This window comes from Centruroides vittatus, unplaced genomic scaffold (assembly GCF_030686945.1).
Source record: "Centruroides vittatus isolate TY-2023 unplaced genomic scaffold, ASM3068694v2 contig_950, whole genome shotgun sequence".
Taxonomy (NCBI): Eukaryota; Metazoa; Arthropoda; class Arachnida; order Scorpiones; family Buthidae; genus Centruroides; species Centruroides vittatus.
The window spans coordinates 577,831-593,236 of NW_027122629.1; the positions used below are offsets into that span (position 1 = coordinate 577,831).

Here is a 15,406-nt window from a genome sequence, read left to right on the forward strand (position 1 = left end):
AATGCTCCTGCAAACATAGCTTTCAAAATGCATTTTTGGCCAAAAAACAGCATTTGGCCAAAAAAACATGCTTCAATTTCATTCTGGAGAACAAAAAGAAGTCATAAGGGACTGCCCTTATGACTTCTTTTTGTTCTCCAGAATGAAATTGAAGCTCAAGGAGTAGTATTTTGATATAGTTGAGAAGATCCAGGCTGAATCATAGCAAGTACTTTGGAAGTTTTTGAGACAGTCTTCCAAGTAGTATTTGAGGCTTGGGAGAAGAAATATAATTGATGTATAAATGTGGCGAGACTACTAGATTATATATTTCTATATATAATACAGATATATACAGTGGTACTTTGAAAGCTTCAGAGTTTAAATGCTAAATTCCACAAAAATTTTGTTTGCTGTTTGAATGATTGTTTAAAGTTCAAACTGCACATAGTAGTGAACTAAGTGAAAATGCAATCTGTTGTGTGCCCAAATCCTCTCTTGCATTATGCTTGTAAGTTTTCAGTGCTTTTTTGCTTTATTTTTGTGTGTTTGGTTATATATATTTGTGTATAATTTGTCGATTTTTGAGTATTTTTTTTTCCTTTGGTTAAAATTTCGTGACAGGACCTTTTCAACCACATTTGACATGTTCAAAGTTTAGGAGCATCTTCCCAACACACACTATGAATTTTTTTTTACTGTTTGTGTAACTTTATATTCTCTCCAAAACTCATAAAGCCTAATATGCTTTTTATCTGAAGACATTTCACAACTGTTACAATTAAATTACACATCTATGTTAAGTAATGACAGCTGTTAAAAATAGCCATAAGCTTTCTGTTCAACACAACCTTTACTTATTAATCATGACATCCAAGAAGTGTGTGGAAGTGATGAAGTCTAAGAGGAAGATGGTAATGTTAATGAGATGAAAAAAGGAACTTATTGTGAAGTATGAAAGTTGTACAGTACACGTATGGCATACATGATAGCCATGTTAAGATGCCAAAGTCAATGATATGCAACCAGTAAATGCACTTTTCATTTTATTATACAGTATTTTATTTGTTTTTGTGTTTTAATTTATTAGTAGAATAATTAATTAATTTTCATTTAACTGTGATATTTTAACCTTAAATTGTGCACATTTGCTATTTTAAGTTTATCAAAATGGGTATTGTTTAGGATTGAGGAATAGATTTGTTTTTCATTATTTCTAATGAGAAAAATTGATTTAAATGACCTCCTAGAATGAATTATATTTGATGTCCCACTGTATACTTTTAGTCTTGTTTTATATGAAATGTGTTTTAAATCTTAAAAACTCATCTTCAATAACAACGAAAATATTTTGTCGCTATGGAAGCTCAATAAAATTATTTTTGATATCCTAAAGATGAGTTTTTAAACTTGAAAGTACTTGAACATTTATTTAGTACTCTATCCAAAAGCATTATATAATTATATTATAATATAGCCTAATGGAGTTATACTTTAGTTTTAGAAGTATTTTGTATCATAATGAACAAATGTATTAACTAAGTATTAAAAAAACATTAAGATACAAAAACCAATTATGTATACATGGTAAAATAATTTATTAAATGTATGTATTCCATTTTATTGCTTTGTTAATTTAATTAATAATTAATATAATCCATAGAATGGTGGTTTGAAAACTTAATTTTGGTTTTGTTTATCAAATGAATGCTAAGAAACTATGAAAAAAATGCTGTCAGTGCTAACAAAATGTAAGTAAACATTTTGTTAAACATCTCACTGATTTAACATTGCTGTTGGATTCATCTTTATCTAGTAACTGCTTTGTCACAGGTTTTTAACTAAATTAAAATTCAAGGTTAATTATAAAGACTGCAGTAAAGAAAAAATTTTAATTTAGCCTTATACATATGTAATGCTGAAATTAAGATTATATATATAATGATTGGTCATTTTCAATATTTCAGCTATTATCAAATACCTAAAGTTCGGTTTCATTAGGCTCTCTTTTGACTAGATATTATGTTCTATCTTAATGACTAGTCAAAAGATGGTATGATGAAATCTGGCTTTTTAGATAATAGATACTTTGTAATCTTTATAGAATTGGACTTGATCTTTGTTATAGCTTCAGCTATTATATAAAAAACATTAATTTATGACTATTAAATTTAAACTGTGTGTGTGTGTAATTTATTTATATATACATACATATATACAGTTGTATCTGATTAATTTGAATTATTGGATAATTTGAAGCTAGTATATGTCATATTTTGAAAATGAAATTTGAAGAGAAAGCTAGATAGTGGAATTATTTGGCTTTGGTTTTTATTTTAAGTATGGAATGCACACATCTATTGAAAGTGAAATGATTAAGGAAGTGGAAAAGAAAGAAACTGATATCTTAATTTGAACACTAGAAAAAAATTGACTGTGTGTATATTTAAGTAGAATGATTTAAATAGTTTTCAGTAAAGAGTGTGTGTAAGTGCAAAAATTTATTCAAAATTCACTTGTTTACCAGGTACTAATATAACCACTGCAGAAGAAGTAGCAATTAAGCTAGAATGCATCAAAACAAAACATCCACAATTACATATAGAAAGCAAATTTTACAAGATGATGCAAGGAGGAGGTAATAATTTCAATATTTATAAAACTTTCAATTATTTATAAATTTATTTTATAAATATATATTATTATAGTTGGCATTCCTATTATAAAATGGTGTGGATCAGAAGGTGATTATAATGTCATGGTAATGGAATTACTTGGACCCAGCCTTGAAGATCTGTTTAACTTCTGTAATCGCAAATTCAGTCTTAAAACAGTACTACTATTAGCTGATCAATTGGTAAGTGTTTTGTTTAATCTGTGTGAATGAAGTCTGATACATCAGCCAAGCCTAAATATTATATTGAAGCTGAAGCATTTTCATTTTACAATTCAATTTTAGCCTGATTTGTGACAGTCATATTTCAGAATTAAAATGAATGTATTTTAAAATTAACAGGAAATATAAAGAAAATTTAAATATTTTTTGACTCCTTCACATGCAACGAACTAATAAACAAACAAACAGTTTGGTTCTGAGTCATTGATTTAGCTCCATCTTCAGTATCAACTACAAAAACAACCCTCAAGTGAAAATAGACTGAATATAATACTGTTTTTAAACAACAATAAAAATCAAATTTTTACATAAATGGTTTGAATTCTCCGTACACTAATTTAAATAATTTAAACAAAAAATTATTTTAAAGAGAACATTTCACTAGTTCATAGTTCAAGTAAAAGCTATATGAACAAAACATCAAAATTTATTAAAATGTTTATATCTATTGTATTAGCATTTATCATAAATCTCATTTTTTTTATTGCTCTTGTATCTATTTTCATTTATAATTAGTTTCCTTACTTTATTATTTTCTCAAATGATGTAATATCAAGTAGAGTAATGGCCCACAGGTCCATACTCTTTTTGATATTAATCAAATTATGTTCAAAAATCATTGTAAATCATCAGCTAATTTTGTCAGATATCTTGTTTTTAGTTTTTGCCTCAAACTTTTTTCTCCTACATTATTTTCACATCTTTTTGTAACTCTTATTCATCCAAAAGTCATGGCGGTTTTCCTGTTTTTATATTAGCGAGGTTGAGGCCGAAGTTTTAAATGCAAAAACGTGTATGTCAGACGTTCAGCTCCGCTTTCCTGTAAGCCTAGAAGTTTGACAATGGTGTTTCGAAAGTCAGTGGAATCATGCTCGACATTCCAAATGCCATTGTCAAACTTCTAGACTTACAGGAAAGCGGCGCTGAACATTTGACATACACGTTTTCACGTTTAAAACTTCGGCCTCAACCTCGCTATTGATTTGTTCTTCTAGTCTGTTATACTGATCTGTAAGGATGAAAGTTTCAGACAAAGTATAAAATAGAGAACATACATAGTATGCATAAATCCTGTATGTTTATCTATTATTGATGATTTTTCTACTTTGCCCAAAACTTTAATTTCATATATTTATATTAACTTTTGATTTTTTCATTCCTAGAGTGTTCAAAAATATTTTTTATCTCTAATGGAATTCTATTCTCAATTTCACTGCTCTGTATCATTTTATCAGCCATATCCTTATCAATCTTTTCTTGTTCAAAATCAATGATATATCATGGCCAAAACTTAGCCTTTTTCTTATATATGTGACTTATTTGTTTAGATCATCTTAGTTTATTCTATATAATCCAGTTATTGTTAACAAAAATCAGAAAGTAGCTATTCTACACCGTTGACTTCTGATGGCTGTTTACAGGTATGAATATTTTTCTGTATGTCTTGGTCTTAATTATTCCTGCTTTTTATTTTCATATTATTATTAAAATAGGTAATCTCTTGTTGATTCCGATATAATTAAACTAACTTTGTGTTGGTTTATTCTATTGCTGCTATTCTATTTTGACTGCTGAGATCTCTCTCCTAAATTTCATATAATTGGTTATATTTTTCACATATCTTCAGATTCCTATTAAATACTGTCATATATTTCCTGTTGATAGCATGAAAATTTTGATAATAATAAAAACAGATTTTTAAACTTATTATCAAAAATATTTAATTTATAATTAATACTGTTTCTCAATTCTTTAATATTGTGCATATGACAGTATCCCCATATATTGATACTGCCATTTGAACACATATATTTGGTTGCAGGTTTGCATCTTGTCAAGCGTTTCCAGGGCTTTCTTCACATGTCTAACACCTAAATAGGGGCAAGTTTCCCACAGAAAATTTTCTATGGTGCACTATACCCGGACATCTTGCCCATGAGCTGCATTGCCTTATCCCCCACCAAACCAAACTAAATCCACATAGCAAGCTCTGAAAACCACTATCACCATTTGTTTCCTGATAATTGTGTAAAAAATTTGTAAAATCCATGGTGAAAGTAACCTAAAGTCATGTGCAAAATGACAAATTAGGAAATGCAAAAAATTTTATGTATCTATTTCCATGTGCAATTAAATGTATAAAAGTTTACCTGTTTCTTATGGGAAATTTGGTCTTTTGAAATTAGGTTTTCTTGTATGAAAAATCTAATGCAAGAACTTAACTAAATTCTGCTTTATATAAGTTCTTATAAAACAAAACTATATAGCTATATGTTATGTATGAAATATATAGTACATCGATGAATTTATTCATAATAAGGATGTACTGTATCAATATTATTAGTAGACTTTTTTTCTGACTGTAGCTCTTTTTCGTAATTGAGTCGGTTCGGCAATTATACATAAGATGGCATTAGCACTATCATAAATATAGGAATTTGACTTTTGTATTGATAATATCTAAAAAGTATATAAATTATGTAATATATAAACTATACAGGTTTAAAATAATAACGAAATTACGTGGCTTATTTGTGTTTTTTCAGTCTCAGTTAGGCCTAAATCATAATAGCGACATTTTCGTCAGATAAATCAATATAATCGGCACTATATTTGTTGATTTTTTATTAATGAATTCGAACAATTATTAGTTAGTATGTTAAAGCGCCACATCTAAACTTAACTCATATATAAAAAGTAAAATGACTATATTCGCTTGCAAAATATGGCAATGAAACTCCAAAACAGACGATGATTGTGATTGGACAAAATTGCTTATATTTCAAATTTCTGAATAAATAGTGCCCACTATTTATTAACAGACACACTAAAATACACAAAGACATTGTATTTTCATTGCTGAAAACGTAATTTTACATTTTGAAGCTAGAAATAACAGGATATATTGGGAAACGTAACATTGTTTTTCATTTTTTGCGAAGGAATGCGGAAATGTAATATTACATTTCTAGCATGATAAGTGTTAAAATAGATTGAAATATTACTTAACACATTAAATATTTTTTTTATTTCTTTTGTTTGTATTGTTATTAGATGTATGAGATTAAGGAAATTACCTTCTGGTTAAATCTGTATTTTACTAAATTTTGTATAGTCATACATAAACAGTACATAAACCAGATTGTTTAGAATTACTTAAAAAAAAAAAAAAATTCTGCCTTATTATTGGGCTACAACAAGACTAATTCAATAATTAGATGTAAAGTAATTTGACTAGAGGTAGGTGTAGGCTGCTATCTTGGATAATTTTAATAATTGTGATAAATTAATTTCAATTTAAAATTTCTGGAAGAAAAATATTAGCCTAGAGCAGGACTTTAACCCACAACTCCTTACTGTGCAGATCCATTACCAGTTAAACTATCTAGACCTCTGTTAAAGCTTGCTTTCAGAACTATTAATTTAGATAACTAACCATACTTGGTCATTCATGGTGCCAACTGGGGATGACTTTAATGCTCCATGGCTCTCAGCAAGTTAATGCTTTCACATCTAATTATTGAATTTGCTTTATTGTAGCCTGATAACATGGCAGATCATTTGGCATTTGTGCATTCAGTTATCTTCAAAATTTGAAGATATTCCTCATTATTAAAAGTAGTTGAAAAATAATTATTATTTATCTTAATGATTGGTAATTTAGAATTAAATTAATTAATTTTATTTAAATATGTGTACTAAATAACTTTATTTTTGTTTCAGATTAGTCGTATTGAATATATTCATAGTAAGAATTTTATCCATAGAGACATAAAGCCTGATAATTTTCTGATGGGCTTAGGTAAAAAAGGAAATCTGGTGTATATAATAGATTTTGGATTAGCAAAAAAATACCGTGACTCTCGGACTCACCAGCATATACCATACAGAGAGAATAAAAATCTTACGGGAACAGCAAGATATGCCAGCATAAATACTCACTTAGGAATAGGTAAGAATAATTCAACTTTCTATTTGTTTTTTTAATTACAGATTTTTAGAAAACTGAATTTCAGTCCCTCAGTTAAGTTAAAATATTTATTTCAGCTTGACTGAAGGACTGAAATAATCCAAAAGAAGTATATTAAAGTAATTCCTTTTGGTAACATAATACAGAACAAGTTAAAAGTTTTTCCTTTTCATAGATATAAAAATAATTGACATTTTATGCAGTACAGTACAGAATTGTCTGTTATAAAAATATTAAAATGTTTGTTATTTTGATGAAATTTTTCTGATACAGTGGTGCCTCATACTTTGAATCCTTCAGAGTTCAAATGCAGTATTTGTCTCAAAGTTCAAACAATGCTTAAAAGTTTGAACTGCATCTACAGTGAAAAAATTGCTCAAAGCATAAATGCAATCTGTTGTGTCCAAGTGATATCTTGCTGTTGTGTTATGCTTGTATGTTTTCATGCTTTTTCACTTCATTTTTTGACATTTGGTTATATATATCATGTGTTGTTCATCTATTTTTATTAATTTCTTCCTGCAATTTTTATTTGTCAACAGCTTTTGGGCACTCTTTATGTTTTGTATCCTTTAGTTCGAAATTTCCTGAACAGATTATAACCACTTATATCTTTGCATACAACAGAATTTAAACCACATTTGACAAGCTTTAAATTCAGGAGCATCTTCCCCGTACACATTACTTTCCTCTTCCCTTTTTACTGTTTGTATAGTGTCATAGCTTTTTCGAAACTCAAAGCATGGTATACCCGATATGCTTTTTATCTGAAGATATTTGGTTTGAATAAAATCAAGTTGAAATGTAAAGTAAGAGTTTTTACTTTAAACTCTTTCTTTACATTTTGTTTGCTTTTAAACGAAGAATAAAATCTCACACTATCTATAATGCATTGAATTTCACAACTGTTTTAACATGTTTCACAACATGTATAATTAAATCATACATCTATGTTAAGATGCTGAAGTCCATGGAATGTAACCAATAAATGCAATTTTCATTTTATTATACAGTATTTATTTATTTTATGGTTTTTGTATTTTTAATTATTATTAGGGAATTTAATTGTATTATTTTTATCTTAAATTGTGGTATTTGCTGTTTTAAGTGTATTGAAATGGGTATTGTTGAGGGGTCTGGGAATGGATGAATTTGCTTTCTGTTATTTTTAATGGAATAATCTTCATTTTTTTAAATTTCAATTACATTTGTTCAGCATATGGCTTTGATTTTATTCATTAACATTGTCATTAAGAAATAAGATCATTATGGTCATAGATTATATCTCACAAAACACTAATTTTCTTAAGATTGAATGATATAGAAAAATGAGAATATGCAAAAAACAAAATCTAATTCTATTCTTTATGAAGTTTTAATAGTTTGGTAATAGATGATGTATGATTGATATTAAAACAATGTGATTATTATAAATTTGATATAATTGAAATAAATTTTGATATAATTGAATATAAATTTGATGTAATTTGAATAAATTGATTATAATAAATTTAGTTGCTGAAATTTATTTTTACAAATATTTATTATTAGGATTATCTAATCAGATTCTTATAAAGTTACCAGTAATTTTAACAAAAGTATCGATAAGAATATGTAATATTCTGAGATATTATAGTTTTAATTTGAAACATTAGCTATAATTAAAATATTTTGTTTTTATTAGTAAATATAAAAATAACAGAGTTAATTTAATTTTCTAAAAATCTGATTTTTAATGGCATTCAAATATAGTAATAAATAAAATATATAAATTATTTATATATATAATTTCTTGGGATATATATACATATCCCAAGAAGATTTATTCTTATTACCACTCTAGTATAAAACTTACTTGCATCAAAAGTGGTTCTGTTCCTTTCCTATTGGTTTTCATTCTGGGATCATATCCTGAAATCTTGGCTATAAGCTGCAGCCTATATATGAGAGCATCTCATTCAGCTCTGGCCCACCCAAATTGTTTTGCAGGCCACTTTGATCATGTGTAATATTACGGTGGGCCATAATTTAGCCAAACATGCTTTTAAAAAAGTAAAACGAATAGAAAATGAATAAGATTTTATTGTTATACCAAAAGTTCTTCCTCGTATTTGCAAATTATAACAATGACACATGCAAATTTTCGTTTATTTAATTATTTTGGTATACACACAATGGGAAACAAAAGATAATATTGTAATAGATATATAATATCGCTTAACGGACCACACAATTTAACGTGACGAGTCGCGGGTTGGCCAGGCCTGATCTTACCAGTAAAGTCAAAATTTCTGTAAAAGTTTTGCTTTTGCAGCTTATACACGAGAGCAGACTATAGCCAAGGTTTTAGGGTATTATTAATTTTATTTAAAGAAATTACACAACACAATTTATGAAATTACTGAAAAATTTTTTATACGTAGTGATTTTGTTTACTTTTACTTATGTTTCTTCCAGAACAAAGCCGGAGAGATGATTTAGAATCTCTAGGATATGTTTTAATGTATTTCAATCGGGGAAGTCTTCCATGGCAAGGTCTTCGGGCAGCTACCAAACGTCAAAAATATGAACGAATTAGTGAAAAAAAAATGTCAACACCCATTGAAGAATTGTGTAGAGGATTTCCTTGTAAGTTTAATATATAATTGTTTGATTTATCAAATTGATATATGATTTTATAATCTAAAAGATATTGAGATTAAAATTTTAAAGTCATAAATTTTAACAGATTCTGATTTCACATAAATACAAAATGATTTAGAATTTGATCTTCAGTAAATGGTGATAAAAGCGAAAAAAGATTCAAATACAGTGATACCTCACTTTTGTCGATAATCCATCCGAAAACAATCTGTGAAATCTGAAACTGGCGAAAACCGAGGCAATTATTTCCATATGAATCAATGTAAATCCAATTAGTTTGTTCTAGACACTCCAAAATACACATACCAAAAACATATTTTATAGAGAATTAATATAGTGTTAAATACAATAAGAAATTAATATAAAAGACTAATCTAAAGGGAAAGTGATGGAATTGTTTGGCTAGACACGTGGGGTAATGTCTTGTCTTGCAGCAGCTAGTTGGACATGAACTTCTAGTCTATATTGCCCTGTGATAAGGTGTGACGTAATTGTCATGTAATAGTAGTTGTATGCATTTATGATGGTTATATCGTGGGGAATAATGCCTTTCAGGAGGTCTGTTTAAGGGTAACTGGCCCCTATTCAGGTATTACGGATGTGGAGAAAACCCAGAAAACTCCACATGATCAGCCCATCCTGGTGAAGCATGAACCCATGACTGAACTCCCAGTGTTTAGGGAATGGAAACATTGGCCAATGGTGGGCCGTCGTGGGGTAATGCTCACAGGACGAGAAATAACACCACACTGAGCGAGAAAACCCGTGGGTCGCCCTTTGTTTTCACAAAATTAGCAACGAGGTTACTTGGGCACACCGACAAAATCTGAGGCAATTGACGAAAACCAAGACAAATTTTTTGCGAAAAAAAAATCGATGAAAACCGAAAACAACGATAACTAAGTCAACGAAAACTGAGATATTACTGTATTTAATATTTGTTTAAATAACAGTACATCCTGGTTCCATTGTAGGAATCTAACTTTGATACATAAATTTTTTTATTTCTTTTTGGTAACAATTGGAACACATCCATTCATTTTTATACAGAAAACTCTTTTGCATTTTTGATACAAAATAGCATTTATTAATACAAATAGCTAAAATTAAAAAGAAAGAAACAAAAAGATTGTAAATATTAAATAATGTGTTACAATGTTTAGAAGTTAAATATACTCTTTGACAAAAGTGGTGGTATTGGAATCAAATGAAACTTTATTAGTGCAAACATAATGAAAATGGTAATGAAGTGATTACAATATCATAGACAATTTCCTGTGGAAATAGTAGTATAATTTAAACCTGTAGTATGTTTTTGAACCTCTTGCCTGGATAAAAATGCAGTGATAAAGTCAGGCATGGAAGAATACAGGCACCATATGCTATCCTGTAATAGATTTACATACAGATTCTTTACAGTTATAGATGGCTAAAGTTGGTGTTGCAACTTGGTATGTGATAAATCTGGAGACTGGGCTGGCCATGAAGTGAAACAACTTGATTGACACATTCCTGGGAAACCTTAGTTGTGTATGTTCTGTTAGTTTGGCCTGTTGGAATCTTAAATACTTGTAGAACTCTCCCTCTTCCATGGATTCAATAATGTTTCCATTTCCAAGTGCAAAGTCTTCTTTCTTCAAGAAGTGTTTTGCATTTATCTAAGTCAGATTCCATTTGTATGTTCTTGGAGTACGAATGTGTGATTTGTAGGAGTTGATAAAGTTGTTTTAGTGTGGATGCATAAAGTTTTATGTCATCCATGTACATGAGATGTGACAGTGTAAACTGTGTTGTTTTTTTCATGTCTGATATTGTAGCCATGTTTTGTGTTGTTTAACATGTTGGATAATGGGTTCAAGGCTAGGCAGAACCAGAGAGGACTCAACGAATCTCCTTGAAAAATTTCTTGCCTAATAAATATTTGGTTTGTTTGTATGGAAGTGTTATGAACCCTGAGATATATTGTTGTTCTCCAGTGCTGCATAGTGTTTTGGAAGAATGCAATGAGTGATGTACAAAATACATCCATGTGTAGAATATGTAGCAGCCAACTGTGTGGAACGCTGTCAAATGCTTTTCTGTAGTCTAGATATGCTGTGTCTGTTTCTGTGCTGTGTGTGCGCGCTTGCCATAGAATGACTGAATCTATGAGTAACTGTTCTTTGCCTCCCCTGTGATTTCTGCGGCAACCTTTTTGTTGTTCCGTAAGAATGTCGTGTTCTTCAACGTGTTTACAAATTATTGACATCCTGTATTGCAAACAAAATATATAGAGTGTTGGAAGACACGTAATTGGTCTGTATTGTGTGGGGTCTGTGGTATTGTTGTTTTTAGGTTTCATGTAGGTGATGCCCTGAGTAAGAAATTTTGGCATGTCTTGTGGATTGATGATGATGTGTGTTAGGTGTTTAGCTAGTTCCTGGTGCAGTGATGTGAATGTTGTCTACACCAGGTGTCTTCCAGTTGTGTGTTCTGTTCACAGCGTAGCAGATGTCATGTATATTTATTTCAGCACAGGGCATAGTTGGTATGTTATGCAAGTTTCTGTTCTCCTCGATCCAGTCTGCATCAGCATGGTGTGTGAGATCAGTGGACCAAAGAGAAGACCAATGTGTTGTGAGTTCTTCTGTTGGTGTGCCACTGTGCTGTGTATCAGTGTTTGTTTTGTTACCAATTTGTCTGTAAGAGTTTTCATTGTAAATAATTTATTTTGTTGTTTTTGTAGTGTACATGTTTTGTATCGTTTGAGTCTATGTGCTTTGGCTGCAAGTTTCTGTTTTAGTGTATCAATGTATTCTGTAATGGTATGTGTTTGATGTTCATGTTTTGTGTGTGTTTTTTATTTTCTTGAAAATGTTTTTGAGTTGTTTCTTTAATTTGGGTGTTATGTTGTTTTTAGTGTATTGTGTCAGCCTGCCTAATTGCTATCTAATGTCATTTATTTGTGTTTCTATTCTTCTCTGCCAGGCAGGCTTGTGATAGAATTGTGTTTTCTGTGTATCTGTCTGTGATTGTATTTTCAGTCCATGGTGTGTCACGATTGTGACTGCCCCAGCATAAACTAATGTATGAATGTCTGAGAGTGTAGAAATTGAATGAATGTAGTGTGTAGTGAGTGTTTACATAATTTAGTGTTTTTCCTACTTCCTTTGACGTGTTGATTTTTGGTTCGTTCGTTGTGTGGGATCTGTGCCTGTATATTTAGTGAGTGTTTCCTGAAATATAAGTGAGAGCATATTAACTAAATCTATGTCATCAGTGGTGGATGAGGAAGTATCTGTAGAATCATTAGTGGTAGTTGTTGTGTGTGTGCTGTAATCAGGCTTGTTGATAGATTAATGAAGATCACGTAACTTGTCAGGATAATGTTAAATGTGTCTGTCTGTTGATGTGTTTGATAAGTTCAAGTGTTGTTTGTGGGATAAGGTTGTTGCGTATAATTGTTATTTTTTCAAAGGGTTGTTGATCAAAAAAGGACACTGAGATGAGGATATTGTGTGAATCTATGGTGTAGTTGTTGTCTGTATGCTGTCATGTTTGTTTCGAGTGTTGTGATGGTGTAGTAAGTACGGATGATAAACTCATTCATTTCTATTGTCCATTTCATCCATTGGCGTGGTTTTCTAGCCTTTGTGGTCTGTGGATGCATTGTCACAGAAACACAAAGGCTAAATTGGTTCCTCACATCTGTTGAGGGCATTGCAGTAGCCATGCTTGAGCTGGCACTGCTTTTGCCACCGGTAACCAAAGAAGACGTGGCATATTTTTCAAACGTGAGCCTCTGCCTAACCCATGCACGCGGACCTTGTTAACCCAGAAGACATCAGAGTCGGTATCAAACTTAGATCTGATTACTATCACAATAAATATCTCCACAGAATGTGGGTGCGGTCACTCTTAGCTTCATTTCTTGCCATAACCTTACTGGCATGGGTGTCCCTACCAGGAGCTTGTGCTCTAGCCTGCATTGCTCTATGGATCAGTAAAATTACTGGGCTCTCCCATCACGAACAGGTGGTGACCACAGGAGGAGAGTTGTTATTGTTATTATTATTATTGAAGCTTTCCAAATTCTCTTCTTGTTTTTCAGGTTTGTAGACAGGATAAGTGAAGTGTTGAAATTATTCTTTTGCAATTAGATTTTTCTTTTCACTTTTCCCATCTTTATGATGGATACCTTTTTCTGCTATTGACAAAATATTTAGTTTTCTCTTGTTTACTATTTATATCTCTTTCAGAATGAAAAACGGTCAGTACATTGATTAATTGGTCACTCTCAGGAGGAAAATGTCAACATGCAGTTCAAAATTTAAAAACATTCATACTGTAAAAATAACATAAAAATTTCATTATAGTTTCAAATAAGGAGACACCGTAATGTATAGAAACTCATAATTTGATTGGCCAATAAGTTAGTAAGTTGTCAAATCACATTCGTTTGTTACATTTAACAATTTCAAATATCTAAAACTTTTATAAAACAATACTAAGATTTGATTTGGTTAATTTATATTTGAGAATAAGATAATTACTTTAAGCATAAATTGTTGTTAAAATTTTGAATTTTATGTTGTTCAGTTGAAGTCATAATTCTATACAATACTAGTCTTCAACTTTGTGATATCATTTGCAACCCTTGAAAACATAAAAGCATTCAAAGTTTTGAGATTATAAAAAACACAACACATTAAGTCTATGGGAATTAAATCAGAGCAAAAATAAAATTTAAGATCTAGAGACTTCAAATTTCCTTAACTTAAATTTTGAATTAGGAAAATATAATTTATTGAGAATCTATTGGATTTTCTCTCATCAATAAAAACATTTATTTTAGCTTTTAAAAAATAATAATTGATAACTGGACTATAGATTTATATGCTATTCAGTGTTATGGGTATTTTTTTTTTTTTTTTTTTAATCATTAACTGCATTCATAAGGAAATATGTAGCAACTTCCAACTAAAGAACCCAAATTTTTTCCTGGGAGAACACTATTTAAAATCTGCAATTAAAAAACTAGACACATCAGAAGTGCTAAATTTGAAGGAAAAAATTAAAAATAGGAGTATAAAACTATCTTTATTCAGATTTAGTGTAGTCCATCTGTTCTCTTTGAATTTGAGAAAGAAGCAACATGAAACAGCCTATTTAAAAGCTAACTAGAAAATCAAGCATTTTTGTCAAACATACATATAAAAAAATATATATATAAGAACAAATCATAATAGCATATGCATTGGGGATAATGCTCACACTGCTAAGAGTTCAGATAGTGTCACTGGGCATAATTTCAAAAAAAAAAAAAAAAGCTATCAAAGCCATGGGTTAAGGCATTGCTCTCATCTTGTTCTGTGAGATCAAGGTTTATTTTGAGAGGAAATATAAAATGAGATATGTGGAGGTGTTAAACTGCTATAAAATGCTGCTCTTACCTATTATGCCTCTACATTATCTTCTATTCTTTAAAATTTATGGGTTACTGATGCAGATCAATTTTTAGAAAAAATTAAACCATGTTGATTCTCTGACATTGAGCAACACAAGATTATATGAATTAAAGTTCATATTACAAATCAGTGAAGTCGATTCTAATTAAATATTTTTAGTAATATTATTTTTATTTTAATATTATTCATTTTTTGATTTCTCTCTTTGCTATTTCCAAATAACTAGTGTAAAATTTATGAATTAACATTTGTTTATAATGCTATGATGCTTTTTTTTTTCTCTTTCAGCTGAATTTTCAACATATTTGAATTACTGCAGATCACTTAGATTTGATGAAAAACCTGATTATTCCTATTTACGGCAGTTGTTAAGAAATTTATTCCACAGACAAGGATTTACATACGATTACGTCTTTGACTGGAATATGCTAAAATTTGTAAGAGAATCAAAAACTTGTTTATGTATTAGTA

The 15,406-nt window shown here is 29.9% G+C and overlaps 1 protein-coding gene across 2 annotated transcripts in view; it reads left to right on the forward strand.

Annotated features, from left to right (window-relative positions):
• LOC136985077 (casein kinase I-like) overlaps positions 1-15,406 on the forward strand; it is a 40,618-nt gene that overhangs the window by 22,926 nt on the left and 2,286 nt on the right. For both annotated transcript variants that reach the window (XM_067282282.1, XM_067282281.1), the window contains exons 3-7: positions 2,507-2,617; positions 2,688-2,836; positions 6,599-6,827; positions 9,303-9,473; positions 15,224-15,372. In XM_067282282.1, the coding sequence (XP_067138383.1) occupies positions 2,507-2,617; positions 2,688-2,836; positions 6,599-6,827; positions 9,303-9,473; positions 15,224-15,372 (809 nt within the window). The remainder of the gene's footprint in view (positions 1-2,506; positions 2,618-2,687; positions 2,837-6,598; positions 6,828-9,302; positions 9,474-15,223; positions 15,373-15,406) is intronic.